At 43.0% G+C, this 27,497-nt stretch overlaps 1 protein-coding gene across 1 annotated transcript; it reads left to right on the top strand.

Annotated features, from left to right (window-relative positions):
* The first annotated feature begins 14,597 nt into the window (after positions 1-14,597).
* Positions 14,598-22,420, top strand: LOC136003133 (interleukin-2 receptor subunit alpha-like). Its single transcript, XM_065658454.1, has 7 exons — positions 14,598-14,706; positions 17,615-17,800; positions 17,990-18,133; positions 18,415-18,651; positions 20,337-20,378; positions 21,315-21,362; positions 22,286-22,420. The coding sequence occupies exons 1-7, from the start codon at positions 14,598-14,600 to the stop codon at positions 22,327-22,329; spliced, it is 810 nt and encodes a 269-aa protein (XP_065514526.1). The 3' UTR covers positions 22,330-22,420.
* The last annotated feature ends 5,077 nt before the right edge of the window (positions 22,421-27,497 follow it).

The raw sequence follows: 27,497 nt of genomic DNA, 5'->3' as shown, positions 1-27,497 counted from the left end.
ATTAATCCCCCAGGTAATTGTTGAAAATACTGAATAGCCTAAGACTGACAGCATAACCTGGGGAAGACCTTTCAATACATCCTTTTCTTCTGACAGTTAATCGGTGCCACTCAAAATGCTCTTCCATTTGACACAGTTTTGAACCATTTTAAGGCACTTTCTTTTTAGGGATTTTCCAATCAATTTTGTACTCACCTTATAATTCAACTAGGTTATATTTCCTTAACTTGACAGATAGTGTAAAAATTCTTACTTAAGTCAAAAAAAGAGATAGGGTGTCTTGGGTAAGGAGTCCTCTACAGGGGCTGTCTTAAGGCTTGTGCACTTTGCAGGATTAAGTATAATTGATTAACTATAACTTGAGGGCAATAAAAAGGAGAAGGGAAGGAACAGTTATGAACATGCAATAATATACTTAATTTATCAGTTTATTTTAATGTCTTGAAATTTTCTACTCGGGCCAGAGGAATGATGGTTGCAAATAAGAATATCTATAGAAAAAAGTTATCTGTACTATGCAGCTGTATTTGCATGGGGAAGTGTTAAAGAACCCAATCTATTAATAGGCATAGCTGTGTTAATGAAGTTGTGGCAGTGCTCACTACATGGAAAATAAATATATCCAAAGAGTTTTTAATGTAAGCCAGAAGCTCAGCCTTACAAGGAGAGTCAGCAAAGGTCTAGGACTGTTCAACGTGGAGAGAGGGAGGATGTGGGGAGGTTAACTGTATCGTGGAGGTGAGGGACATGGTGAATGCAGTCGTTACCCACCAAATCCCACAGTAACAGAACTAGGAGACATTTACTGCATTCAGCTCTGGGGCCCCCAGCATAAGAAGGACACGGACCTGTTGGAGAGAGTCCAGAGTAGGCCACGAAGATGGTCAGAGGACTGGAGCACCTCTCCTATGAGGGCAGGCTGAGAGAGTTGGGGTTGTTCAGCCTGGAGAAGAGAAGGCTCTGGGGAGACCTTATAGCAGCCTTCCAGCATCTAAAGGGGAGGTACAAGAAAGCAGGAGAAAGACTTTTTACAAGGGCGTGTAGTGATGGGACAAGGGGTGATGGCTTTGAACTGAAAGAGGGTAGATTTAGATTACATATAAGGAAGAAATTCTTCACCATGAGGGTGGTGAGACCCTGGCACAGGTTGCCCAAAGAAGCTGTGGATGCCCCATCCCTGGAAGTGTTCATGGCCAGGCTGGATGGGGCTTTGAGCAACCTGGTCTAGTGGAAGGTGCCTCTGCCCATGACAGGGGGGTTGGAACTAGATGATCCTTAAGGTCCTCTCCAACCTGAACCATTCTGTGATTCTATGATTAGTAGGAGATCAGTTTAAAACAGACAAAAGGGTGGATTTATCCCAACAGTGAATACTGGATCCTCAAGATTTGCTTTCAGTTTTATGGTCCTCACATATTTATCACAGAACTTGGCATCACTGAAAGGAATAGATAATAAGAGTATAATGAACTTTGTCCAGGACGTTGAACAGGGGAGACTGTTCTCAGTCACTAAATAAGGAATTTAAATTTTCTGTTGAAATTCAGTTTGTATTTTCAGGGTGGATTTGTCTCATCCAGCTGTGGCTGCCTAAAAGGCCCGTGTTTGGTTTAAACTACTTATGCTGGTTTAACGGTTATCTGTAGATGGGAAGGAGAGAGAGAAGGGCAGACCGGTGATTCACCCCATAGATGTCGTTGTCCAGAAGAGGAGGTGACTCTCTAGACACACTTGTTGACTCTCTCCATTGACTCAATTTCACAACTATGTTGACCATACAACTTCCTCTTGACTCGAACCCGAATCCTTGTTGACCTTGCAGACATGCTTCATTTAAGATGCAAAATTTTGCACCTCGTGTCAGCTCTGTCTCACTTTTATGGGAAACAAAAAGCAGTTTAAACCAGTTTGGCCACTATAAATAATTATGTTGGGTGAAAATTTTCCAATTTCTAGCACACAGTATAACTAGGGCTTCCGTACACCTCTGCTTTGCAGCACAGCTGGATGCTACTGTAGACAATGGGAAGGGACCTAGTGCTTGTTCATGGCAACTCTAATGACTTTTCTTGAAAATACCAAGCGTAGCTTCAAAGTAATCTGTAAAGAAAGTTGAGAATGGCCTATTTAAGTGCAAAACATAGCTATTCGAGCTTCAGCTGTTCAGTAAAGTAGCACTGTATCCCATGCTTAAGGTAAAATTCCCAATACATTTCTTCCCAAGTAAAAAGATAAATAACGTTAGTTTACAACCGCCATTACCATCATTTCAAGGCTGTATAAACAATATACTGATTAAGAGTTTAGTTAGCTATTAGAACCAGTCTGACACCCTTCCGGCAAAGTCCATATGAAGTGTTATTCCAGTGAACAGAGGGCTCATGTAAGAGTGACTCACATGAGAGAAGTTGAATTAAAGAAAGAAATCATAAAGCTTGCTTTTATTAGTGAGCTATGTGGATATTTACCACTGCTTTGAGCTGGGAACAATTGCAGTAAGATCATAGCATTGTCCTTTCATTAAGTTGGCTTGATTTTGCTTGCAACGTCATTGAATTTATAAAATAAGCAATGCCCAAGTGAAAATTTAATACCGCTAGGTTTTATTGGAGATGGTAATGTAAAGGGGACAAATCTCTTAAGTCTCAAGAGATCTTGATACAGACCTCTATGAATTTCTGTGTCCTCCCCTGCTTCTGAATGATTCTGCTTTTTTTCCATCAGATAAAACTGCACCAGATACACCATAAAATCTGCTTAAAGCCTCCACCACTCAAACCTCCAGACCAAACGAGTTTGTGCACTAAGAGCTTTAGAAGCACTTGGAGGATTTCAAAAGGCCCTTGTTAAACCCAGACCTAAAGAAGGCTGGAGCTGTGTCTGTGTTTTACTCCCTGGCAACTCCGTTTCTGCATCTTTCTTGGTCTTGTGGCAGAATAAAAATAATCTTCATAATCTTGTCTGTGGTGGCCTGGGCCACGTGACAGGCTCTTTTCCTCCCCGCTCTCTGCTGAAAGAGAGGACTTTTCTGAGCAGTAAAAGTCTGGTGAACAATGGAAGACAGTCAAAAAGCAACACAGACACCAGCACCTTCTCTTCCCCCTACGCCTTCCTAGATGCTCAAGATAGAATCATAGAATCATTTTGGTTGGGAGAGACCTCAGGATCATCTAGTCCAATCATAACCTAACTCTAGCACTAAACCATGTCCCTAAGAACCTCATCTAAATGTCTTTTAAACACCTCCAGGAACGGTGACTCCACCACTTCCCTGGGCAGCCTGTTCAATGCCCGGCAGCCCTTTCCATGAAGAATTTTTTCCTAATAATAGAAATTAAAATGCTCCTATTTCCCTCCATCACTTCCCAGGTTGCCACTGAGTTTTCACAGCACCTCCCCTCCTTTATTGCCACACACCTCTGTTGCTAACATTGTTGTTAGCAACCTCTGTTGTTAATCATCTAAATTATAATGATAATTATAAATAATTTTTTTGTTCTCATAAAACCCTGTTTTTTTCTGTGCCTAGATAACTTTCCCCCTTGCTGGGTCCCTCTGTTCTCATCCTCCCCTTCTCTGCCTCGCTCTGTTTTGGGTCAGTTTCTTGCAGAAGCAGCATTGGTTTTTCCTGGAATCGTTTAGCAAGGTGACCTATTTCACAAAGCTGACCTAACTAATTGCTCTCACAAGCTGTAACCGTTTTTTTTTTTTATTTTTCCTGACCTTTAAAAGTTCTAAATGCCAAGTTACGGGTCTTTCTCATGCAAACTGTGCTTGTAGGAATTAGCCACCTGGGGTCACCGTTCCTTCCAGTACAACTGACTGTAGCTAGGAAATAAACTCACCATTTCTAATAAGATCTTAGTGGCTATTATCCACCTACACTGAGATTTGCTGCTTGAAAGCAAATGGCTGTGTGAAAGAGGGAGCGCATCTCAGCTCGCTTGCTGAAAAAAAGGACTTTTTTTTGCAGCAAAAGAAAAAATTCAGCTTGTTGAGAATCTGCGTGTGCAGTCCAGACTGCTGCCCTCTGCTCAGAGCTTGCAATCACTAACTGACCAGCAGGATTTTTTTAATAGCTGAGAGAGGCAGATTGAGCCGAAGGACTGCAGAAAAGGTCCCCCATCTCTGTCTCCACCATGCAAATAGCTATGAAGTTAAATAGTTTGACCAGGCAAGAAATTGAAGGAGATGTTGGAGAGTAAATCCCTGCACCTCCAAAGAAAAGACCCCACGTTTAGTGGGGGAAGGGTAAATTTTCATTGAAACTCTGGGATTTCTTTCCAGGCAGTGTAACCAATATTTTTTACCAACCCAGATGGCTGTGGTTCTGCATGTGCAGTTGCATATCTCCAGATATCTTGGAAAAGTATCTTGGGGTCAGTATTATTCAATATATTCATCAACGACTTGGATGAGGGAATTGAGTGCGCTATCAGCAAGTTTGCTGACGGCACCAAGCTGGGAGGAGTGGCTGACACGCCAGAGGGCTGTGCTGCCATCCAGAGACCTGGACAGGCTGGAGAGTTGGGCAGGGAAAAATTTAATGAAATAGAACAAGGGCAAGACATCCTGCAGATATCCAGGAACAATCCCAGGTTCCAGTACAGGTTGGGGAATGACCTATTAGAGAGCAGTGTAGGGGAAAGGGACCTGGGGGTCCTGGTGGACAGCAGGATGACCATGAGCCAGCACTGGGCCCTTGTGGCCAGGAAGGGCAATGGTACCTGGGGTGTATTAGAAGGGGGGTGGTTAGTAGGTCGAGAGAGGTTCTCCTGCCCCTCTACTCTGCCCTGGTGAGACCTCATCTGGAATATTGTGTCCACTTCTGGGCCCCTCAGTTCCAGAAGGACAGGGAACTGCTGGAGAGAGTCCAGCACAGCCACAAAGATGCTGAAGGGAGTGGAGCATCTCCCGTGTGAGGAAAGGCTGAGGGAGCTGGGGCTCTGGAGCTTGGAGGAGACTGAGGGGTGACCTCATTCATGTTTATAAATATGTAAAAGGTGAGTGTCAGGAGGATGGAGCCAGGCTCCTCTCGGTGACAACCAACAGTAAGACAAGGGGTAATGGGTTCGAGCTGGAACACAAGAGGTTCCACTTAAATTTGAGAAGAAACTTCTTCTCAGTGAGGGTGACGGAACGCTGGACCAGGCTGCCCAGGGAGGTTGTGGAGTCTCCTTCTCTGCAGACATTCCAACCGCCTGGACACCTTCCTGTGTAACCTCACCTGGGTGTTCCTGCTCTGGCAGGGACCTCTTTTGAGGTCCCTTCCAATCCCTAACATTCTGTGATTCTGTGAAAAAAGGTGAGGAATTGATGTCTAAGACTTTCAGACAGATGTTTCAACAGCAAATCTCTCCAAGTCCCCCAGTGGGCTTTGGCATGAGTGTTTCCTATTATGCTATTAAATACGGAAGATGATTTGGTACTAAAGCAAAGGCAGTAAATATCTGTGGATCATGGAGCAGCGCACAGCAGCTGCTCCAGATGACTTACTCGTTCTCTGTGCCCTGTTGCATTTGGGTTTGGGCAGTAATCTCCTGGCCAAAGCCTCATTGCCAACAGACCCTCCAAGAGGACTTGTCACCTGCATCAGTGAAGCTGCACAAAAGCTTTCATGAGAGTTATCAGGAGGCAGGGATCAGGGGCTGTGGCATCTCTTCTGTCTGCTGCTCTCATGAGTGCTGCCTTGTTTGCACCTTTTCATGTGCTGGGGGAGAAGATACATGTTTGTGCAACCTCCCATGGATATGGCATCATTTACCCCCCCAAAAAGGTCTATTTTGGATCTCACTCAAAAGAAGCTCCCTTGTGCCAGCTGCCTTTCACAGGATCATTGCCCTTATGGGTGGGAGGACACAAGAAGCTCTGATAGTGAGGAACAGAGATACTATTACACTGATATTATACTAATAAACCAGCATCCTCTGCGTCTGTGGCTACAACTGATGGATGCAGCTGTAGCAACGTTTAAAAATGTATCACATCTCTTTCTTGGCATGCCTGTTTGGAAGACTTAATTCATTAAGGATTTATGAAGAAGTAAATGTCCAGCATGTAGTGATCATCGTATAATACCACAGATAGTTTAAATCTGTTTTTCTGTAGTCTATCTGAACTAATTCTCTGTGTGCTGACAGATAATTTCTCTGGAAATGGCTGAAGAAAAACTACATAAAGGGTGATACTTCCTTGATAATTTCTGTTTTTCCACTGACATTTGGAAGAACAAATTTCACACAAACCCAGACAATTCAGGAGCAAGCACAACCCTTTCCAAACCTGCCAGCCTCATCGTCATAGATTTTTTCTTTTTTAATCAAACTGTCCATCCTTCAGAAGCTCAGCTGTCACTCAGAGAAACTGCAAACACGCGTACATCAAAAAACAAATGGAGTGTGGTTTTATCATAATCAGAAAACCTGCAAAAAGCCAAAACAATACCCCACACGACCTTTTCTTTGTAGGTAGTCCCCACAGACAGTGTCTGAGGTCCATTGTCCAGAAAACTGTTCTACAGCGACGGTTCCTTTCAAATGCCTGTCCAGCCACAGACTTGGGGTTGAGCGGCTGCACAAACCTATTAAAATCTTGCCCCCCTCTACCAACCTCAGCTTGAGAAGAACAGATCTGGAGTCAGTAGCTCTGATGTGTCAAACCACTTCCTACACGCGACGGTGTGCTCCGCCGCGCCGAGCCTTGAGTTTGATTTCCTGGATAAAAGCTACTAATACCCAAACAGAGAACAGCTTTTCTTCTCTCTTGTGAAGCCAGCCAGTGAAACGGTGATTTGCGGACCAAAAAGCAAAGTCCTTGCTGCAGACGCAGGGTGATGCTCCCCACTGGTCTAACCAGGCAGTAGACGGCTCCTTGGCTTGGTCGGCACCAGCCCATCGCTTCTGAGCAACTTCACCGTCCTCGGCATTGCGGGGAAAAGATGTGAACAAGTCCCATGGAGCTCAAGTGTCTTTTGATGTGGCTCTTGTTTGGATCCATCAAGGGGAACAAGAGAGGTAAAAGACTATTTCTGCCTTTTGGGGAGGGAAAATATGATTTGCGTTTTTGTGGTGGCTGCTGGAGGATGTTCGCAACATCCTGACTCCTTTCAAGTAAGAAAAGGTATAAAGAGCTTAAGGAATTTATTATTCTAAGGAAATGAGAGAAATGTGTTTTGTGCCCACAAACCATCCACTGCAGACATCCACAGCATTACAGGATATTTTTTTGTGTGAGTAATGTATGTATCCTCCAACCCATTGTTGGAACAGTGGGCAGATCAAAGCAGCCTTGTGCGCCTTAGGTAGCTCTTTCAATTTGTTGTTTGTTTTTTTTTTTTTTTCCCATTTTGCACGTAACTTTAGGAAATATAAAAATAGACACTGAAATGTCAGTACCCCTGTAGGTAAAATTGATGGCAATGCTGTTAGTTAAAAGGTACCATCCAAGTTTGCTATGGATACTATAGATATCAAGTATTCTTTCAGCCACACCTCCCAACCAGTGGTGCCTATAAACTGTGAACGGAGGCAGCTAATTCATTCAGCATAATTTTACACATTTATAAATTGTGATACTGTTTATATGTAGCTTATTTACTGTGACAAGTGTGTGCATTGAGAAATGGTCTGGTGATATATTAGCGCATTTGAATTTAAACTGCTTTGTTCAAAGGGAAAAAAACTCCAAACAACCTTACATTCTCAGTGCTCCATAAATTTGATATTTCCTTCTGTATCTGGTGGTGATGTCCAGGTTGGGAGGTATGAGCAGATACAGCCTCAGGCAGTTCTCGGATACACTGGTACGGAAACTGCTAATGGATTATTTCTATCAAGGCTGCAAATTTTACCAGGAGCTGGGCATCTCAAGGGAAGATTACATTGCTTATGAACAAACTCATTAATGCAGAAAGTACCTTCACAAATGTATAACCCCCAGCTGATTTTATTCTCGTTGAAGTATTTTGCCAGTAAATGCTGTACCTTCACCATCCCTGGAGGTGTTTAAAAGATGTGTAGATGAGGTTCTTAGAGACATGGTTTAGTGACAGTGTTGGGTTAACGCTTGGACTCAGTGACCTTAGGGGTCTCTTCCAACCAAAATGATCCTCTGATTCTGTGGTTCATGGGGCATTTTCATTGCCAAACGAAGCGGCAGTGCCCATGACAAATGTTTAAGTGCTGCATGCAAGGGCTTCACTGTGAGACGTTCAGCCAGAGATATGTAAATAGAATCAGTTCTGGGATGAGTCAGGTTCCCTATATCATGCTTTCTGTATTACTATGCCTGGGACATGTTGTGCAATTTCTTGCTGGCAAGTCTCATTTATCAGAAATCTTTCTGTTTTTTGGAAAAAATTGAGGGCTGTTAGAGCATTTGCATTTTATGCTATTTGATGTGATTTCCTTCTCTGATGAATGAATAAATGTATAGCATTGCATTCTTCACTGATTCACTAAGCTTTTCTTTCCTCAGCTTCCTGCCTTTATTTTCAATGCCTCTCTCAATGTTTAAACATAATATTTATATATATATTTTTAATTTCTCCCTGCAGATAATACACTAAGGTAGAAACATCACCTTTTACCAATCTAGGGGTTCTGTTGTAGAGATGCCTGAAGTATTGTGGCTGTAAGACCTATTGTTTTTAACTCCCTCAGGGGATCAACAAGGAGACCTTGGAATAGACATAAGCAAAGAAAAGGGAAAGAGGCTATGTCAAACTTGACAAAAATCAGCTATGTCTCGGTACATACAGTGCTATTCATGTTATTTTTTCTTAGTCTTTTCAGCTCATCCCTGTTTTGTAAATAGATCCTGCTACAGATGTTGTTTGCAAGAGGGTTTTTGGCAAAATGCACTTTCAGGAATAAGTATAATTAGGGGAAAAAGAAAAATAAAAAGCCTTTGTTTTACAGAACAGTTTCACTGATAGATCTCAAACTGCTTTGAGAGGGCAAAGTCCTTTCATCTGGGGAAACTAAGGCATGGGATGATCATTTAGTAAAAATTAAACTACGCCTTAGGGCTAAAAAGAATAAGAGAAATGCTGTTTTTCTTGTGAAGAGGATTGCATTTATCTCATTTACTCTGCACAGCAGCAGTGCCTAGAATGGATGAGGTGTGCAGTATGCTGAGGGTCAAATACAAGATAAAAGCTGGTCTGTGCTCCTACGACCTTTCCATCTTGTTATTCATCATACAGGAATACACTGAATAGATTTGCAAGTTAAAGCTGGAAAGGATTAAAACTCACACAAGAAAGAATTTCATTCACACAAGATGGGTACCAGATCTCAGTCATTTAAATGAGAGGAATTTCTTTCCCATTATACTTGCATATTAGTGTTCGCTCCCATGGATTTGAAATGCTATGCAGAATAAATTAAAGTTGTCAAACACGTACAAGTGTTTCTTGTAAGGTCAACCAGAGAGCAAACACCTTTATAAACCTTCCAGCTACAGTGGCCCTCAGCAGCAAAGTACCCAACATACAACTACAATTTAAAAAAATGTTTAATCTTTTTTTTAAATGGTGATCCTGCTGAGGTAAAGCAGATACTACGGGCAGAGATCCTGCAGTATCTGCTTCTGCCTTGAGATGGAGAAATCTTCTCCCCACCTCATGAGATGTTGCATCCTTTCCTTTTATCATAGAAAAAAGAATCCACTTATTAACTACTGCTAGAAAGCCACTGCCTTTGACTTTGCTCACTATTGCCTCCATCGTGTTGCAATTTTGATGTCCCTGCTTTCTTCCTTCAGCTTTTTCTCTCCTGTTTTTCCTTTTGCATTAATCGAACCTTCAAAGCCCAGCTTTTGGATGTTTTCTACCTGTTGTTTCCATCTCCTGACCCTGGTTCTGAATCTTGGATTTCCCAAATTTCCCAACCTGGCCGAGTCTTCTCTCCATCTACTCCAATGCTTCCCCAAAACCCACATTTCCAAAGTCCTTCCATGTCTTTCTTCACTTGACTCCTTGCTCCTCAGCCCTGCCATGCTAGCAGCACTCTTTCACCTGCTGCTTTTTTTTTTATGTTCTCCATTTGTAAAGTGCAAGCCCGCAGATAAGGAATATACAGCCTTCTTTATTTGGCAAATTGTTTCATGCATTACAAGGTCAGAAAAATCATCAACACTAACAAATCATTTCCATCCCACTCTCGAGAGCTCCAGCAAAAAGCTCAATGACCATGCTAAGGCCACAAGTCAAATGAGATGAGTCCTAAAGCCACATTTGAAATCAAAATCATCATTCTTACCCAAGACTGGGGCACATGCTTGTCAGCCAGTTCAATTATTTTCGGAGGGGATATTCTCGACTGCCCTTCTAACCCAACAGAAGGCAAGGCTGAGAAAGTTCCAGCCAAAGAAAAGGATCTCAATTTCTGCTGCTGTTTAAAAAGCCAATTTTCTTTCTCAGTTATGCGTTTTTCCCTTTAGATGAAAATACCAAAGAGGTAGGTGTTACTGAAGTCACAGATTTAAGCAAAAATGCAGCCAAACCTATTCAAACCCCAAATGTCACATGCCAAAACAAGGCTTTTACGTATGATATTCTCAAAACCAGACACTGTGTTCTGCTACCATGTGCGGTGGTTGCCTTTAAAGAGTTCCAGCTCTGTGGCTTTACCACAGAACCAAGAAGGTTGTAAACACCCAGAAACAACAGAATAGGAAAAACAAATGTTCCACATTGTCCGCTTTGTACATTTTCTACACAGTGCACTGTGCTAGGGCTAGTTTTCTGTCCTCTTCCTCTTTCCTAATACTGCCTCTTCCAATTCCCCATTTGCAGCCCAAGTCCCCAGCTCAACCTCCCTGCCAGACCAGGCATGAGATTAATCTTCAACGTTATTTCAACCGTCTGCAACATCTTCTCCATCAAGCTGGACATGTGGACCCCTTCATAGCCAGGGGAGAGAAAGTAGAGCTTTCAGGGCACAGTTCTTCTACTAGATTGCAGATAAGGGTACAATGAATCATGTCCTTTAAGTCTCTTTCTAGTGACCACGCAGGGAATTGAAATGTCTGGTTCGTGTCAGCTGTTTGGCGCTGAGACCATGCCTTAAAACAGGAGTGAGTTGGTGCTGAAGGGGGATAGTTATGTTTAGGAAGAGGGGAGACAGATGTTCAGTCAAGAAACATCTGGATCAGCAGAAGACACAACAGTGTCTGCAGGCTGATTTTCTGGGATCTCAGCAAAGTGAGGTTTAAAATTAAATCGGTGCATTAGCTAAGACACACTAATTATCTGTGTGAACATGTTTAGGGACCATTCTTCCACCACCGAAGCCAATAAAAAGAGAGAAGAACCTGTAACGTTGCTTTGGGGAACTTGAATTAGGTGTCTGCTGTCCTCTACAGGGGTCTGCCCACCTCTACTCCTTCCAGAAGGAGCTAAGGCAGCTCCTGAGGATAAGTTATGCTTAGCATGAGAAAGCTTACTCCACTGTAAAACCAACTCTAGCCTTGCTATATATGGAAATTTTTAGATGGAGAACACATTTTATTTCTTTTTTTTGCATTAGAGTTCACTGCCAAGGTCAATGGCAAACAGCTGGTTAACATGATAAAGTCAAAAGAGAGGAGAAGTGCATCTCTCCCAAACCTAATTTTCCACGGTCCTACAAAGAATTTGTGGACAGCTCCTGCTGGTTAATATCCTTGTTTATTTTACACTTTCTTTCCAACAGAGCCGAATTCTAGTACAGCAAACTCAGCAGGCATTAAACTACTTAGTCCTTAGAACAGGACATGCCTTTTCTCCACCACTGGAAATATTAAAACCCATCTTCTCCCCCAAAAGGCTGATCTCTTCTTCATCAAATTAAATCTTGCATCTACAGTATCGCTAACCAAAATCTGGCAGGCAAATTACCATAAACTTCAGGTTTGCACCCCAGTCCCAGAGCTGGGATCTATTGCCAGTTTACAAGTCTACACAGAAAATAAATATAAATTACATTAATCAGAGGGGAAAGAAGCAGGCAGAGCTGTAGCTAGCTTGTTAACGGACCCTTTGGGAATAAGTTTTGAAGTCAGAAAAAGTTCATTACCGTTTCAGTCCAGTTGTTGGTATCAATTCCTTCTCTTCACCCATACCAGTTTCATCTTCAAGAACATGCTCTATTTAGAGAGCGCATAGTTTCCAACAGCATATGAACCCCCATGGCTGAATTAGCTTTTCAGGCACATCTTGGGAAATGTCCTCATTTTGCCATGGTCTGATTTCTTGATGTCTCTGGGGAAAGGTTCTCTTCATCTCCGAACTGGGCAAGTGTGTGAAGTGCCTGGTTTCTTCCACTGCTTCTACCCAGATCTTCAGAACAGCTGGTTTCCTACTGATCCTGTCTTACCACATTTGTATTTAGTGGAAAATGGCCCTATTTTTGCACCTTGCCTTTTTAACTTGACATCAGAATAATGTCAGCGCTGGTGACACACAGCCACATGACAGAGGAAATTCTGAGTTTAGGTTATCATGGCATGACTCACTGTCTGTGTTTACCTCACACTAAAAACACCTCTTAAGAAATTTTCCCCATTTGCTGCTTCTGGACAAAAGGTGTTGTTCTGATGCCTTGTCTAACACTGCTCTAACAAATCAGATTGGAAAAGAAATAGGAGGGCTTCATAAATTCTAATACTGCCAGAACATCTACTAAGAGTGTTTTGTGTTGGGTCAGTAACATATTTGAATGGGAAAACTCTGGGAAGAAACCCAAGTGCTGAAAGAACTAACGGTGATTTAGCTAGTGGGTTTATTTCCCCTGAGCCTAAATAATGACCCTGGATGCTGAGGGTAACCAAAGGCAGTTAAGCTTTATTTAGCACATGGCAATGAACTTGCAAAAGATGGGGCATGGCAGGGTATTCTGTCTGGCACCAGCATCCAGTAACTCCTGTGTGATATCTGATGGCTTATGTGGAGGTCCCAGATGCCCTAAGACACCTCGAATGGCATCAAGCACCATTGCTTAAGCAGAAATAGCAGGAATCCCACCTATTTTGTGGCTCAGATGGCAAGGAATGGCTCACAGGTCTCAGAAAACTTATCAAACTCAATTTTGGGAGCACACCAGAAGATGCAATAACTGCTTGTTAATTTTTATGTTTCACAGATGTCTAGCATCTGAATTTACTAGTGTCCCTCTAATTCCAAGGGCATGTCTCGATCAACTGTATGATAATATTTGAAACCAGTTCAAAAATTTCCAGAAATGCTGTAGGCACCAAAAATCGAACAATACGGGAAGAAATGTGGATTCTCAGCTGCTGTAGGAGACCTATGTGTTCTAGGAACTCTGCACCCGATAGCAGTGCTAAATCCCATAACACTATTACACCAACCTCTCTGTTTGGCCCATTTCAATACATCATGTTAGTACCTCTCAGTGCAAAGAAATAGAATCACAGGGAATTTTGGGGATGTAGGAGATGAGGTTGGTAGGTGGGGGATGATGAAGCTTGTGAATGAAGGAAAGGGAGGACTAAGGACATCAGGATTTAAAGAGAAGTAAATAGGGACACACAGCACCTCGTCACAGGGATGGAGAATTGGAGGATGTAGGGAGGGAAAATGAGGAGGCAACCAAAACCCCAGGAGATTTGAAAGTAATGTGAGGACAGTCTTTTAATCCAATATTAGAAGAAGCGTAGCCCTGGAGTAGCTGTGGAAGGATGCAGAATCCAGAGAGAGCCGGGCTGTGCAAAACTGGGCTACCAGAGGCTATGAGGCAGGTGGCACCTAGGAGTGCTGGCCTTGTATAAGATTTATATTTGCATATCACACTGACTCAAACAAATTGACAGACTAATTCTCAACCAGGTCCAAACCAGCAAAAAACCCCAAAGTTAATATCCCCTAAAAATGTAAAAAGTCAGAAAACTAGTCAAGGAGTAAATCTACACTGCCATTCCTTAGTTTCCTGGCTTCTTCCCACCCTTTGGTTCTTTTATCACCCACACAGCAGGGATGTTGATTTTTAGGGGCAAACCATGCAGTTTCCTCAGACACAAAGACTGAAGGAAGTTCTAGAGATGATTCACTCCAAAGGTCATTCTGTGTAGGCAATTTGACCCAGACCTCATCAGGTCTGCTTCTTCTATACACAGTCTTCCCACAGTATACCAGGAGGTCTAGTACCATCAAACACCCCTGCACACCTACATGCCACCACCCGTGGCTGCTGCAGCTTTGGAGGACACTTATTCTTCCCTGATGGGAGCTCGAATACAGTAATTAGCTTGAACCTGGGATGCTGCTAAATGTCAACACACGGGGAGGTCTTTTGGGTTTGATGGCCAAACCATAGCTTCCATTCTCAGGTAGACTTCATTGAGTGTGTAGTCATTATCCTACTGCCGCAATGCCTGGTGTACTGGCTGATAGTTAGGACTCATTTGTGTTGGGCATGGTACAAATGGCTGACTAACACAGGTAGTTTAGGATCCAAATATAAAGCAAGAAAGTACAGGAGTAATGCTGATCAGCATGTTGGTGCCTACTTGTTCTTGAAAGATGGGTAAAAGACCACTTTAAGAAAAGCACCTCTGAAGATATCTAAGATACTTAAAGACAATGAAGAGGAATAATGGCAATTTTTATCTTGAAATGTCCATATTCAGGCATGGCTCCTCCCAGTGTGAGGACTGCCACAACAAGAAACCCAGAAGATGATGACTTTGATATCAAACCCGTTGGTGAGGAGATCCAGTCTGGGAAGAGAAGCCAATGCTTTGAAAGGATATGGTGGTTGATAAGGAGAAAGTTCTTGAAAATGGGAGCAAAATACTTGACATGACAGTGAAGCAGTTAGAAATCAATGGAGGGAAGCAAACAGAAGTTCACAATGAGACCTAGGAAATTCATCTTTCCAAATGCTTTCTGGATCAGAGACAGGAAGGTGATCGTAAAGGCCAAAGAAGTGGTTTAGATGTGAGAGGAGCAGAGTTTGAGTGATGTGGGTGAGATGAAAAGGCTGGATCCTAGGAATGTTGCATGAGATCCAGCTTCCATGTGGATGAGTTGATCCAAGAGCACCAGCCCGCTGGATTTTGCTCACTGTCACCCGTGTGCACCATCTCTGCACAATCCCTATCTGACAGTGCAAGTTCAGGAGAACTCTGACTTCATTTGATCATTGATTGAAACAACAGTTGCCCTTATGATGAGTAGGTTGAACGCTGTGGGTTTTCTTAAGAAGAGACTAAAGAGTTGTAGGTTTGAGTGCCTCGTGCTGAGATTCAGATCTGCAGTCTGCTTCAAAGCGGCTTTTGAAGTCTTGAGGGAAACATGCTTTTAGCTTTCAGGGAAAGTGAGAGTACATGATCTCAACTTGCTGCTAATCTGATAACTCTTTAATTTTAATCACCCTGACAGTCTGTGGTAAACCATGTGGTTAACTATTTCAGGTACAGCCTCTTCTCTCAAAGCCACAGTCTGATGTAGTTTACAAGGCGAATCCTTTGATAACACAAAGACAAAACAGGATTAAAATACCCCTTATGCAGCTTAGCTGTTAAAACACTCACAATACTTTTCATGGTTGCCTTCTTCAAACTTTGTGACTTTTGCTGAGCGGCAAGATAATGAAAAGTAAAAAAGGGCAAAAATGTCAAAGTGAAAAAATGATGGGTGGCCCTGGAAGAAAAGGGCATTGCAGGGCTGGGTCTGGGAGCTGCTGATTGGGTTGCTGTTGGCAACACACGGCTTTGTTTCGAGGAGAAGCCACTTTGGGAGTCAAGGGCAGGTGCCAAATGATGAGCAACTATCAGGGATCCAAGGCCGTTTCACAGTCATTCTTGCTGGTTGCTAAAGCTGCATTAATTATGGCTGCAGAAAATGCAAAGACGTGATGACTAAGAAATTTTACTCCTAATAGTTGTTGCTACTATGCATAAGCGTGAAGGGCCACAGATCATGCACCCGAAGATCTCAAGTGACAGCCCCATTGCAACCAGCCTGTTTTAGCTTTGAATTTCTCAGCCTTTAGGCCTTCAATATCATTCAGTAGTGCCTTCATCAACTTCTGGGTCTCCCGCTCAGCTTCAGTGGGCTTTTCAAGTGCACTGAAAGGATCCAACTTAATTCATTGCAACTGACTGAGAAGTATATTTAGATGTGATTTGCTGATGACACCGCACTTCACGTCCTTGTTTTGGGACAAGTTATATTTAGGTTTGCAAACTTATTTCCCAGTAAGCTGCTCTTCAGTGTGCTCAGACAGAACCGAGAGCCTACTCCCCTTTCCAGTGTTTGATTATAGATGATTGCAAGTTTTAATGGCTTAATTTTCCTTATTCTGCCTCACTCCATAGATCCAGGGCTGCCCACTCTGGTGCAGGCAGCAGCTCTACAATACGATTGTGTATGACTTCATTAAGAAGCTGCTGCAGAACATCTTTGCTTCAGGATCCTTTCTCCTCTAGAAGAAACACAAGGGTATCAAATCAGACCCTCCTAACTAAAAGAGTAGACAAATACAGGCTTCACAGCACTTTTGAAGACAATCCCAAGGGATTTTTCTGCATCCTGAACAAATCTATACTTATAAAATCAACAGCAACAAGTAATGCCAATGCAAAGAAGGCTTTGGATGGTGGGATTGTTCTAAAATTCAAAAATGTTCACTTAAAATAACTAAGTTTTGCCAGTGTGCTGCTTTGAGTGAAAATGAGTTTTCTTCATGCAGATAGAAACCTTTCTTTTTCACAGCTGGTATGGTCATTATTTGGACTTAGTTTGAGACAAGAAGATAACACCTTGGGACAAAGATAATGTTTTTAATTGTTCTGGTCTGAGAGCCAAGGACATTTTGAGCTCTGTCCACAGGTGTGAGGCATCGAGGAAGAGGGGATGGATGGGGCAGAGCTTGAATGACATCCAGACTGATCAGTTAGAGTAATCCATCCCATTAGCTTCATGCTTCATATTTAAGGAGAATCGGGATCTTCTGGTCCTCTCTTCTCTTGACTCTCGGAGACCTGTTCGGGGCAGTTCTATTTGGGACTTTCTTTAGTTTGGCCTTTTGCCATCCTGCCATTTTGCAGAGGCGTCTGGGCCTTTCTGCCTTATTTTCCTCTTTTCTCTCTCCGGGATCAGCTTTGGGACCAAGTGCTGTTTCCTGGGACTGGCTGCTTGGTGTGGATGGAGCTTGTGAGGAATTGTATTGAGTATCTTTTATTTTCTATTCTATTTTATAGACATATTTACTAGTAGTGTATTAGTATTTTGTTATTTTGTTAGACTGTGTTTATCTCAATCCAAGTTTCTCCCTTCCCTTTTGATTCTCTCCCCTCTTTGGGGGGTGGAGAGGGGGGTGATTGAGCGGCTATTGTGGTTGTATTGCTAGCTCAGGTTAAATCACGACAGCCAGACACTCCCTGGCTTAGAGACAACCAAAGTAACGAAGTTTTGCCACCCTCATGTTCCCTTCACGACATCCAGTTTCATCCCTCAGCTGTGATTTTAGTCCTGGGAGCAGAATTAGTCTTACTTCACTGAGTTCTGGGCATGACCTGCTATTGTTAAGACAGAAAGATGTGGGAAGTCCTCGTAGAATAAAGTAGATGCACAGGCTGTCCTGACTCTCAGGCTTTCTGTTTGCAGAAGAATGCCCGGCTCTTCCATGGACCGAATTTGCTGAGGTTTCTGCTGACATGTATCCACTGGGGACCAAACTGTATTATAAATGTGACCGTGGCTACACAAGAAGAAGTGGCCAGTACCCGGGAATTCAGTGTAAGGAGAAACTGGGGTTCGCTTCTTGGGTCTACAAGGAATTTGAATGCATTGGTAAGTGATTATTGTCCTTTTTCTACACTGGTGGTAGTGTTTTTCCAATGAGTTAGTCAGTAAAAGATGCATCTGGGTATTGTTCTTCTGTGCTTATCTTTGCAAATCAGAGCTTGCAACAATTCTGTCCTGCCTCTAAAATTTTGGGTGCTCTGGCTTTGCTTTTCTATTCATTCTGCTGTAATCCAGCACATTTAACTTCTCCCACAGATGAGAAAAAATTGTTGTCAACAGCTCCCATGATGGAGTTAGGTTTTACACAGAAGCCAGAAACAAAAACACAGAGCCCTGCACCCCAGAAGCAAAAAAACCTGTCAGAGTTTGGCCAGAAAGGTAAGAGCCCATTAATTACTGTTACACTGATTTTTGTGGAAGTGGTATAAGAATGATGAGTAATTTTAAATTATTTTGTCAGAGAGAAAGAAAAAATTGCTATAATACCTGGGCTGAACAAATGATGTAAGTGAATGAGCATTTTATATCCTAACAAAGAATTAGGAAGGCTTGGTATATCCTGCTTCTCTGTATCTTGAACAATACGAATTATGTTGTTTCAAGAACAAAAGCAGCACGTAAAACCTGTTTTAACCATGTGCTTCCTTGTGGTCTCACAGATTTTTGTGGTCCTCCCAAGACTATTCCACATGCATCTTTAAGCCCGAGCAAACAATATTATGTGGGGCAAGTACTGCATTTCAAATGCCAGAGCGGTTACGATAAGCGACCCCCCACCTCTGGCACCAGCACGTGCATGAAGGTGAATGGCAAAATTACCTGGACGCCCCTTGCCATGCGATGCACCAATGACAGCAGCTACAGCGACCAGTTGCTTCCACAGACTATTGAGCCAGGTAAGATGATTGCTTTAGCATGACATCAGTGTCATGATCTGCTCATGCAGGGTCCAGACGGCCCCCCAACTCAGCACATCAGTCCTAGGGAACAACCTGCTTGAGGTTCGGGATGGAGAGATCAATGGCCTCAGGACTCTGACACTGATGGAGATGTCATCTCTGACTGATGGAGGTGACATCTCTGGGGAGAACATAGCTGCATCCTACTTTATCTTGGGTGTCCTTTCATACTAACTGCAAAATTGCAGGAATCTGTGAGCAGAAAGAGCTACGCTGTCATATACTGGGAGTCTGCACTTCGAATCCTGGGGTCAGTTTTGGGCCGCTCATGACATGAAAGACACTGAGGTGCTGGAGCGAGTTGAGAGAAGGGAACGGAGCTGGGGAAGGGGCTGGAGCACAAGTGTGATGGGAGCGGCTGAGGGAGCTGGGGGTTCAGCTGGAGAACAGGAGCTGAGGGGAGACCTTCTGATCTCTGACCTGCCTGGAAGGAGCTTGGAGCCAGGGGGGTGTTGGTCTCTTTTCCCAAGCAACAAGCGATAGGACAAGAGGAAACGACGTCAAGTTGTGCCAGAGGAGGTTTAGGTTGGATATTAGGAAAAATTTCTTCCTGGAAAGGGCTGTCGGGCATTGGAACAGGCTGCCCAGGGCAGTGGTGGAGTCACCATCCCTGGAGGGGTTTAAAAGATGCATAGATTAAGTTCTTAGGGACATGGTTTAGTGACAGCATTAGGTTAACAGTTGGACTTGATAATCTTGAGTTTCTCTTCCAACCAAAATGATTCTATGATTCTATTAAAAGAGTAGAATAAGCATTTCCCTTTCTCCGTCCTCCTGGCAGCTATAGGTTATCTACTGCCATTCACAGTAAGGTACTCCAAGAGGTATATCTAAGCTTCCCTCATGATTGCTCAGGGTTTTAAGATCCAGAGTTTAGCCAGTCCATAGCTAGACTTAAGTAATGTGGCTCATTTCTTAATTTAATACCCAGGATGCTGTTTTGAACAGAGACAGCAAGAAGCCCACCAATATTGCCCTGTAGTCTTTCTGGACGCAGATTGAGCAGGACATGCACCATTGTGGTCTGACATCTTGAGTCTCACTGCTCAGGGAGCCAGTAGGGCTCTCAACTGAGGCTGCAGAACCTCTGCCTCTTGCTTTTATGCCTTTAGATGTGTCAATACAAAAAAAAAAAAAACACTAGACCTTCATAGCTTCTACTCCACCCAAGTCACCTACCTTTTTCTGATGGCATCTCTTCTAACTCTACAACGCATGAGTTCAACACGCAGAGAGAAAACAGAGCCCTTTTTCCCAAGTATCTGTGATAGCACTGAGGGTCTGGAGCTCTCTCTGGGTGTCAGGCAGAGCTATTGAAGGTGGAAGGACCCAGCTGTCCACCACCTCTAGAGTCCTCGGGTTTTCATTACACTCCCAACCTCCTCTGAGGCAGGGGAGTGTGATGGGATGATTTTTATAGAGGTGGGAGACAATGCAAGGTCAACACAAGAGGACTTTTCCTGCCAACAGACTAGCATACCAGGCCATATGGTAGAGCAGGATGGTTTGGGCACTTGGCCGTCATTGCCTCTCATCACTGCCCTGAGTGTAGGGATGAATCTCCTTACTCACTGGACACACTTTTTCAGCATTAACCTGGGACTTTCTCCCCTTCTTTATAGATCCACCTGTTTCCCTGTGGTGCCCAGTTCAGAGTGATCCAGGTACAGCAGTCACAATTTATTGTTTGGTCCTTTCTTCTCCTTCAGGACAGTATTTTTTTTTTTTTCCCATTGACAATTTCACTTGGTACTATCAGGATGAAGGAACTGTTTGCTGTTATAGAAACAACCCATCAACATGCCAGTCCTAGAAAATTATACAACCTATTGAATAGTCGGAGACTACATATATTTGAAATTTTTTAAATTAGGATTATGAAATGTATAAGACTGAAGGATAAAATAGGCCATCTTGGCTTTGAATTCAACAGAACAATAATTTCAGTTTCCTGCAAAAGAACACTCAAACCTGAGCAAGGTCTGGTCTTTTAAATTGATGCAACAAATATTTATTCCCAAAAAGTGTTACCTTCCTCTTCATTATGATGTGATGTCTTTAATGGGGCTAGATAAGGAATATCCTCCCCTTTCTCTGTTCTCCTCCCAGCATCCAGCACAAGGAGATTTATCAAGAGGCCACTCTTACACGACTTCTTGTTAAAAACCTGCTGATTTACGGGCTCGACTTCAGAGCTTCTTATTCAGGATAAGGAAGAAATTCAATGAATTTCTTGCACCAGGGAAGTTTTGGGTTACATTTCTGGGGAAAAGGAGTTCATGTTTGAAACCACGTTTCCAAATCCCAGCTTGGCACCTTGAAAGTAATCCTTCCTGGTCTCACATGAAGTAAAGGTCTTTGCTGGATCCCATTCCCTGGAAGATACAGTTCACTTCATGCCCACCATTAACAGGTATTAGATCAGCACACCTGTTGATATCCAGGCTGGAAACATCTAATGATGGCCAAGAAGCAAACATGGCAATTATTGAGTCTTGTCTGCAGAGGGAGAGCTGCCAGACCTAGGTTGGCTCCATCCTCATCATTGCTTTGATGAGGGGCAAATTGATACAAAATCAAGAATTCGTCTCTCTTTGTAGGTTTGGCTTATCCATCCTGTTCCTCACCTGTGATGCTGCCATTGACAGGTATGCCATTTTGTTAATTGTTAATTACAGACTTCACCCCAGCCTCCAGAGCAGTTACTTTGCCTTTCAGTTTGCTGTTCTACCAAAGAGACCCATCTCTGTTACAAGAGATAACAAATATACTGCAAGACCCCTTTACATCCATGTATTGAGTGAGAAGTTAGTAAAGAAAAAGTAAATAGAGACTGTTTAAGCACTTAAGCTTTTTATAAAGAGATTGTCAAAGACTCATAAGAAAACAGGCCAACCCAAAGTCTAGTTTTTAAATGAAACAATTTTCAGATTGCTTCTCTGGGACTTTCTGTGAATTCAGTGAATAACTTCAACTGGAAAAAAAACCCAGGGAAAATATAAATATTTAAATGATGTGTTTCTTTCACATTTTCAAAGGAGTAAAAAAAAAAAAAAAAAAAGATGGGCAAATAAAATATTTTGTCATAGCGAAACCGATGCATTTAGATGAGTCTGAAGGGATTTTTTCCCCCGTCTTCCATTCAACCATTAGCTGCTAAAACAGAAATTGTCTCTTACTGTGCATGCGCTCAAGACTTCGTGTAAGGACTCTTGATTCCAGCTGGAGTCTGCTGACAACTGTAGCACACATTGTAATAAGGAGGAATAACAGAGTGAGATAAACAAGGGGAAGGAGTAGCATTGCAAACTGTGCCAGAGACCGCAGCATCACTAGTCCCTGGTTATTTGGCTGTGGGTGCTCTCTAGTTGCCCAGGTACTCTCTGGCTGGGTCTTGTTTGCCCCAAGGAGCAAAGAACTGGGGCAATATGGAACAATTATTGGCTCTGGGCATGGGGGCAAGATAAGCCCCTATCACAGGTCTTGCCTGTTTCTCCCAGTTAGAGTAATTGCAATAATTACAGATAAAACCAGATAACCAGATAACTGTGATGATTTTCTGTTTTAACAGCTATCGTTTTTGTTCTGCTTATCATTCCTACTGTTTTTGTGTGACTCACCAAGCAGAGAATACCGTAAGTGGGAAGGAACCAAGAAAATGTGAAGTCTGAAAAAAAAAAGGGAAAAGTTATCACCTGGACCAGCCATCTCACTATTGCACTGCTTAGATTTCTGGGTATCTTCTTTGGTATTAGATGAATGTCCCTGGATTTGGGGTTTTCTGGTCAGCTATTAAATACTGGCACAATAAAAGGACGAATCAGAGCTTTTGAAACCAAAAAGCACCCTTTGTCCCAGCCATTGGGGAACCGAGAATGGCAGTTCAAATAACAGGTGGAAAATAAATCCAGTGGGGAAATTAAGGTTAATTATGCAAATATGTTGGTTTCAGATAGATTACACGATCAGTCTTTTTCTCTCTGTCTAAGCTGTGGGAAGTCTGGTAGAGCATCTGCCACCACAACCACGTCATTCTTTTTCCTTCATCCCCCTGATTTCTCAGTCGTGTCATGACAACTTTGTACTTCAGACTTATTTCAGTCTGGCCTCCTCACTGTTTCTGTTACTACTCTGAGATGCACAAAGGCTGTTCCTGTTCACAGGCTCCCCAGCCTAGTTAATCCAAGATGTCCCTATTTGACACTTGGGAGTTCTCCATTTCTCCTCTCTCTTTGCTAATCCTCATCCCCATTTCTCTTCATGTTCTTTACTAATTACTGACCAGCTCTGCTCTGCTGAATGGGGATTTTTCTTGAGAAGGAGGAGAATAGGACCTTGTGAAATCACATCAGCAGTGCTTTTTTGCCAGTTTACGATAGGATAAAGCCATAAGAAAGTCTAGACAGCACTTCAAAACATGTTTTAGTGAAGATGGTGAACCATGTTTAGATTGCCTGGGCCATTGTGGGATTTCTGAGAACATGATAGGTGGAAAATTGTCAAGAATGATCTGCATTTCATTGGCCCCGTGGTAGAACAAGTGATGAAATAGCCGATACCAGATGAAATAGTAACCGAGATCCTAAGTGGTGTCTTCTGCAAAAAGTACTGTGTGGTTTCTCATAGTAACTATAGAAGAAACCACAGAAAACCTGCCTCTTCCCAGCTGTAATAAAGTCTTTTTCCTGCTGTAGAGAAGACTTCTCAGGGAACTGCAGCATTCGGATCCAAGCTCATGAAATCAATGCCTTGCCACAGAAGAAATCAGATTGTATCAGAAACTCCAAGACCAGTGGTGGCAAAAGAGGAGGAAGCCTGGAGCCTCAAATCCAATGTGTGAAACAGGCCAAAAATATTACGGTTTAATTCTTGTGGGGACAGAGTGACTTTCCACCTACAGAGTATGGGTGGAGGGAGCGCACCTTATCATTGACAGACAGGGAAAGAGCCCTGCCTGAAACTGCTTCCCAGAAACGCTTCTCCTCCTTCTCCCATATAGCAGATGTATTGCTATTAGAATATAACTGCAGCCTCTCCCAAGCGACCAGGCGTACACATGGACCGCTCACCCAAGCATGTTTAGATGATGGCACCGTCATTACAGCCCACACACCACCTTCCCCACAAAGAGAGATGCTGGCCACCTGATGTCCCTCTGCCCCTTCCCTGCCCATACAGGTCAAACCCAGTCAGGCTTTTCTTCTCCTTCTCACACTGTTCCTTTTGGAAAAATAAATTAAGCCAATTTACCCCTGGCACATACACTGAAAATCCGACTGGACTCCCTCACGGTTCAGCATACACATACATTCATCGTCACTACTACACGATTCCTCCAGCTCAGAGAAGGATGCTGCAGATTGTGACAGTTGATTATTTTGACAGCTCCTTTCGTAGCTGCAGAGCACCAAAGAACCTACAGCAAAGGCATTTGAGGACGGACTCAAGCATCCACAGTACATGGTGTGTATTATTGGGAATTTGTGGAGTTTGAATAGTCTTTGGCCTCTTTTTTTGCCACATTTGGCCTGGTAGGTTGGGGTTCATCTGACAAGATGCAAGCATCTATGTCTGACAATAGGAAGGAACAAGTCCCTTTAGAGAGCAGTTCATCTCACCCTATTGCCTATATATATGTGCATATTTATTTATTTATGCCATATATATATATATTTATATATATGCCAAATGACTCATAGTCTGAAGTCACTTGTTTCTCTACATTGACTCTAAATCATGCCCAGATTGACCAGACTATCTACAGATGCTTACATGGCTAATAGCAAAATGGGATAGATCCCTTCCTTGTAATTCAGGAGGCATGAGATGCTAGCATCATTTTCTATTTTATGATAGAGTATACCTGTCATTGATTTACTGGCGTGTATTCCCGTTGAGTTATTCTCACTCCATACCCTTGATATTTATATTTTCCATGGCTTTTTTTATTCCTGTTGGAATAGGACATACTTGTACTATGTATCTTTATAAAGATGGATATGTAATGGTCTCTTACATGCTGTTATTTTGTATGGGAGCAAACAACAATTTGTATTTACGCGATAGAAGACAGGTGTTCACACCTGTCAGCTGCTCTGAAGGCTGCAAGCAGTGATACTAAGCTCTTCTGCTTCATTCGGTCGATACACGTTACTTATTGCTAAAAGACCTCAGTTAAGAGCTGCAGTTACGCTGTCGTGGCTTGTCCTGCTCAGGGCATTTCGCTGGAGAAGGCTGATATTTCATCTGCTCCTAGTGTGCACATTTTCATGCTGATAACAAGAGAAGAGTCGTATGTCTCCTACTGCTCCAGTGGTTTTTTGTCCTTCCCCTAGCCAGCTTGGTTCAGGGAATCTCTCTCCATGTATTTTGTCTTTGTTTCTTGGAAATTAAGGGAGACGCACTGCTGGTAAGGGACCTGCAAGCAATAGTGGGTTACATACTGGACAACTATTATAGGGTTTAATTTTCCTAGCTATTAATGTCTACATGAAGAGTCTGAACCCAGGTCACCTCCAGCACGGGAGCTGTACCTGTACTTTGTTGGGAAGATATAACTCTCAGTTGAGCTGTACTTTACCTCTCAGTAGGGCTTGTTGGCCCTCTGGAGAAATGTTTGCATCTGAGGTTTGATCTTCCAACACGACACACATAGAAGACATGGAAACTAGTAGGAACCATCCTGGGAGCAAAAACCCACCCCTGGAGAGGCTGTGACCAAAGGGACACCATCACTGTTGTGCCTTCTCCATAGCTACTCTTATGAGATGTGGTGGTTAATATTTTTACTTTGTAGACTTGGATTTTCTCAGCATGGAACAACTAATAAACTATAACAATAAATTGTTTTGGGTGTTTGAAAGGCAGCTTGTACTTCTTGCTATTGATCAAAACTTTGAAAAATCCAATATTTATTTTCTGTTACCCACACATTTTAACAAAAGGTATCACAAACCCAGCAACGCATTGCAGGAAGGCTTATTCTAGAGACCTGTGCTGAAGCTCACATCACACATATACTATCACACCTAACCTTTAAAATGCAGGAGAAGACTAAAAATATTTGGGCAAGAGCATCTCCAGCAATGATGTCTCCAAAATAGATAATGGAAACAATTAATAGATTTGTACAGTCTAAGGGCAATGGAGCTCCCTTAACCCTAACCCTTCCCAAGGGGTAGAAATACACATATTCTTGTACCATGGCCAGGAACCCAAGTGTGAGAAAATGTGTTTTTCCAGAAGTCTGCTGTGTAAGAGTCATCCTGCACAATGCAATATGCCATCATATGTACCTTCATACAGGTGTCTCCATGTGAGCTGGTCACTGGGGCAATAAGAGGAATCTAGAGAGACTCGGCTATCAAACACAGGTGTCCACCCAGGTTGAATAGCTGTCCAGACCCCATGGACAGTATCAGATAGATCTCCAGTGACTCTACTGGGAGCTCAGACTCACGTGGAAACACCTACAGATTGATCTGGTTGCCTAGAGATAGGTATGATCTGAGACATCCGGGAGCGTCAGGGTCATCTTCACAGGGCTGGAAGCTACAACACAGGACCTATGAGAGGCCTGTCCTCCTCTACACTCATAGCTGGAAGACAAGCCTGCAGAATTACCCCCATGTGTAAACACCTACTATAAGATGTCCCAATAAGTGAGCCAGATTCCAGCCTCAGAAGTCACCAAGACCTGCAGAATCTGCTACTCACCTCACTGAAGGAACCTGACAAAAACATTTCCTGCCGCCCTAAGACAAAATAATTCCTCAAGTTTAAATTTTAGCTTTTTTTTTTTGCTTGCAATGACAAATAAAAACCAGTAACAGGTCAGAAGATTATGCACGGGTACTGCTCAGTGCCCCAAAATAGCCCTTATCTTAGACAATTTAGGCAGTAGATATAAGGCAAGGGTGAGAGTGCAAGGAGGTGGTGAAACAGTGAACGCCTTAACACTGCAGCTACCTACACATTTTCTAGATTAATTTTTATCTTTTATGTAGGAATAACAGCATGGCAGGGCAAATATGTGCTCATCTATGGAGTATAAAGGCATGTGAGCAAAGACTTCAGGACTCCAGAAAGCATCAGCTCCACCCGTCATTTCCAGGTCTCTAATTCTCTAATTATTCTCCCCTCCAGTCTTTCTGCAGAAAAAAATCAGGAAAGATATTCTTTAATTACATTTTACTTTTAAAGCTGCAGGGCAGAGTGGTGCTTCTCCAGGCCTTGGGCTCTGGCACTGCTGCTGCATAAATGGTTTTGGGGCTTTTTGAAAGAAATGAAACTGGTTCTTCTACCTTGCCAACAGTGTCCACCTTCCCGTGTTTTCCTAGCAAGGCCCCTTCAGCCACCTGGGGGGTTGGCATAGATGAGCACTGCTGAGAAGGACTTGGGAGTTCTGGTCAACAACAGGTTGACCATGAGTCACCAATGTGCCCTTGTAGCCAAGAAGGCCAATGGTACCTTGGGTTCATTAAAAAGTGCGACCAGCATGTCGAGGGAAGTTGTTCCTCCCCCTCTGCTCTGCCCTGGTGAGGCCACATCTGGAGTTCGGTGCCCAGTTCTGGGTGCCCCAGTTTAAGGAGGACAAGGAATTGCTGGAGGGAGTCCAGTGGTGAGCTATGAAGATGCTGAGAGGTCTGGAGCATCTTTCTGATGAGGAGAGACTGAGAGAGCTGGGGCTGTTCAGCTGGAGAAGAGAAGCTGAGAGGGGATCTCATCAATGGTTATAAATATCTCCAGGGTGGGTGTCAAGAGGATGGACCAGACTCTGTTCT

The sequence above is a fragment of the Caloenas nicobarica genome, chromosome 1 (genome assembly GCF_036013445.1).
Source record: "Caloenas nicobarica isolate bCalNic1 chromosome 1, bCalNic1.hap1, whole genome shotgun sequence".
Classification (NCBI taxonomy): domain Eukaryota; kingdom Metazoa; phylum Chordata; class Aves; order Columbiformes; family Columbidae; genus Caloenas; species Caloenas nicobarica.
This window is presented reverse-complemented; position numbering and strand designations above follow the sequence as displayed.

What these genes read in the sequence shown, in the direction of transcription:
- LOC136003133 (XM_065658454.1), top strand. Translation starts at nt 14,598, where the DNA reads ATGGCAATTTTTATCTTGAAATGTCCATATTCAGGCATGGCTCCTCCC. An exon ending in CTTTGATATCAAACCCGTTG is followed by an intron (nt 14,707 to 17,614) that starts GTGAGGAGATCC and finishes TTCTGTTTGCAG; the next exon opens with AAGAATGCCCGGCTCTTCCA. An exon ending in TGTGATGCTGCCATTGACAG is followed by an intron (nt 21,363 to 22,285) that starts GTATGCCATTTT and finishes CTGTTTTAACAG; the next exon opens with CTATCGTTTTTGTTCTGCTT.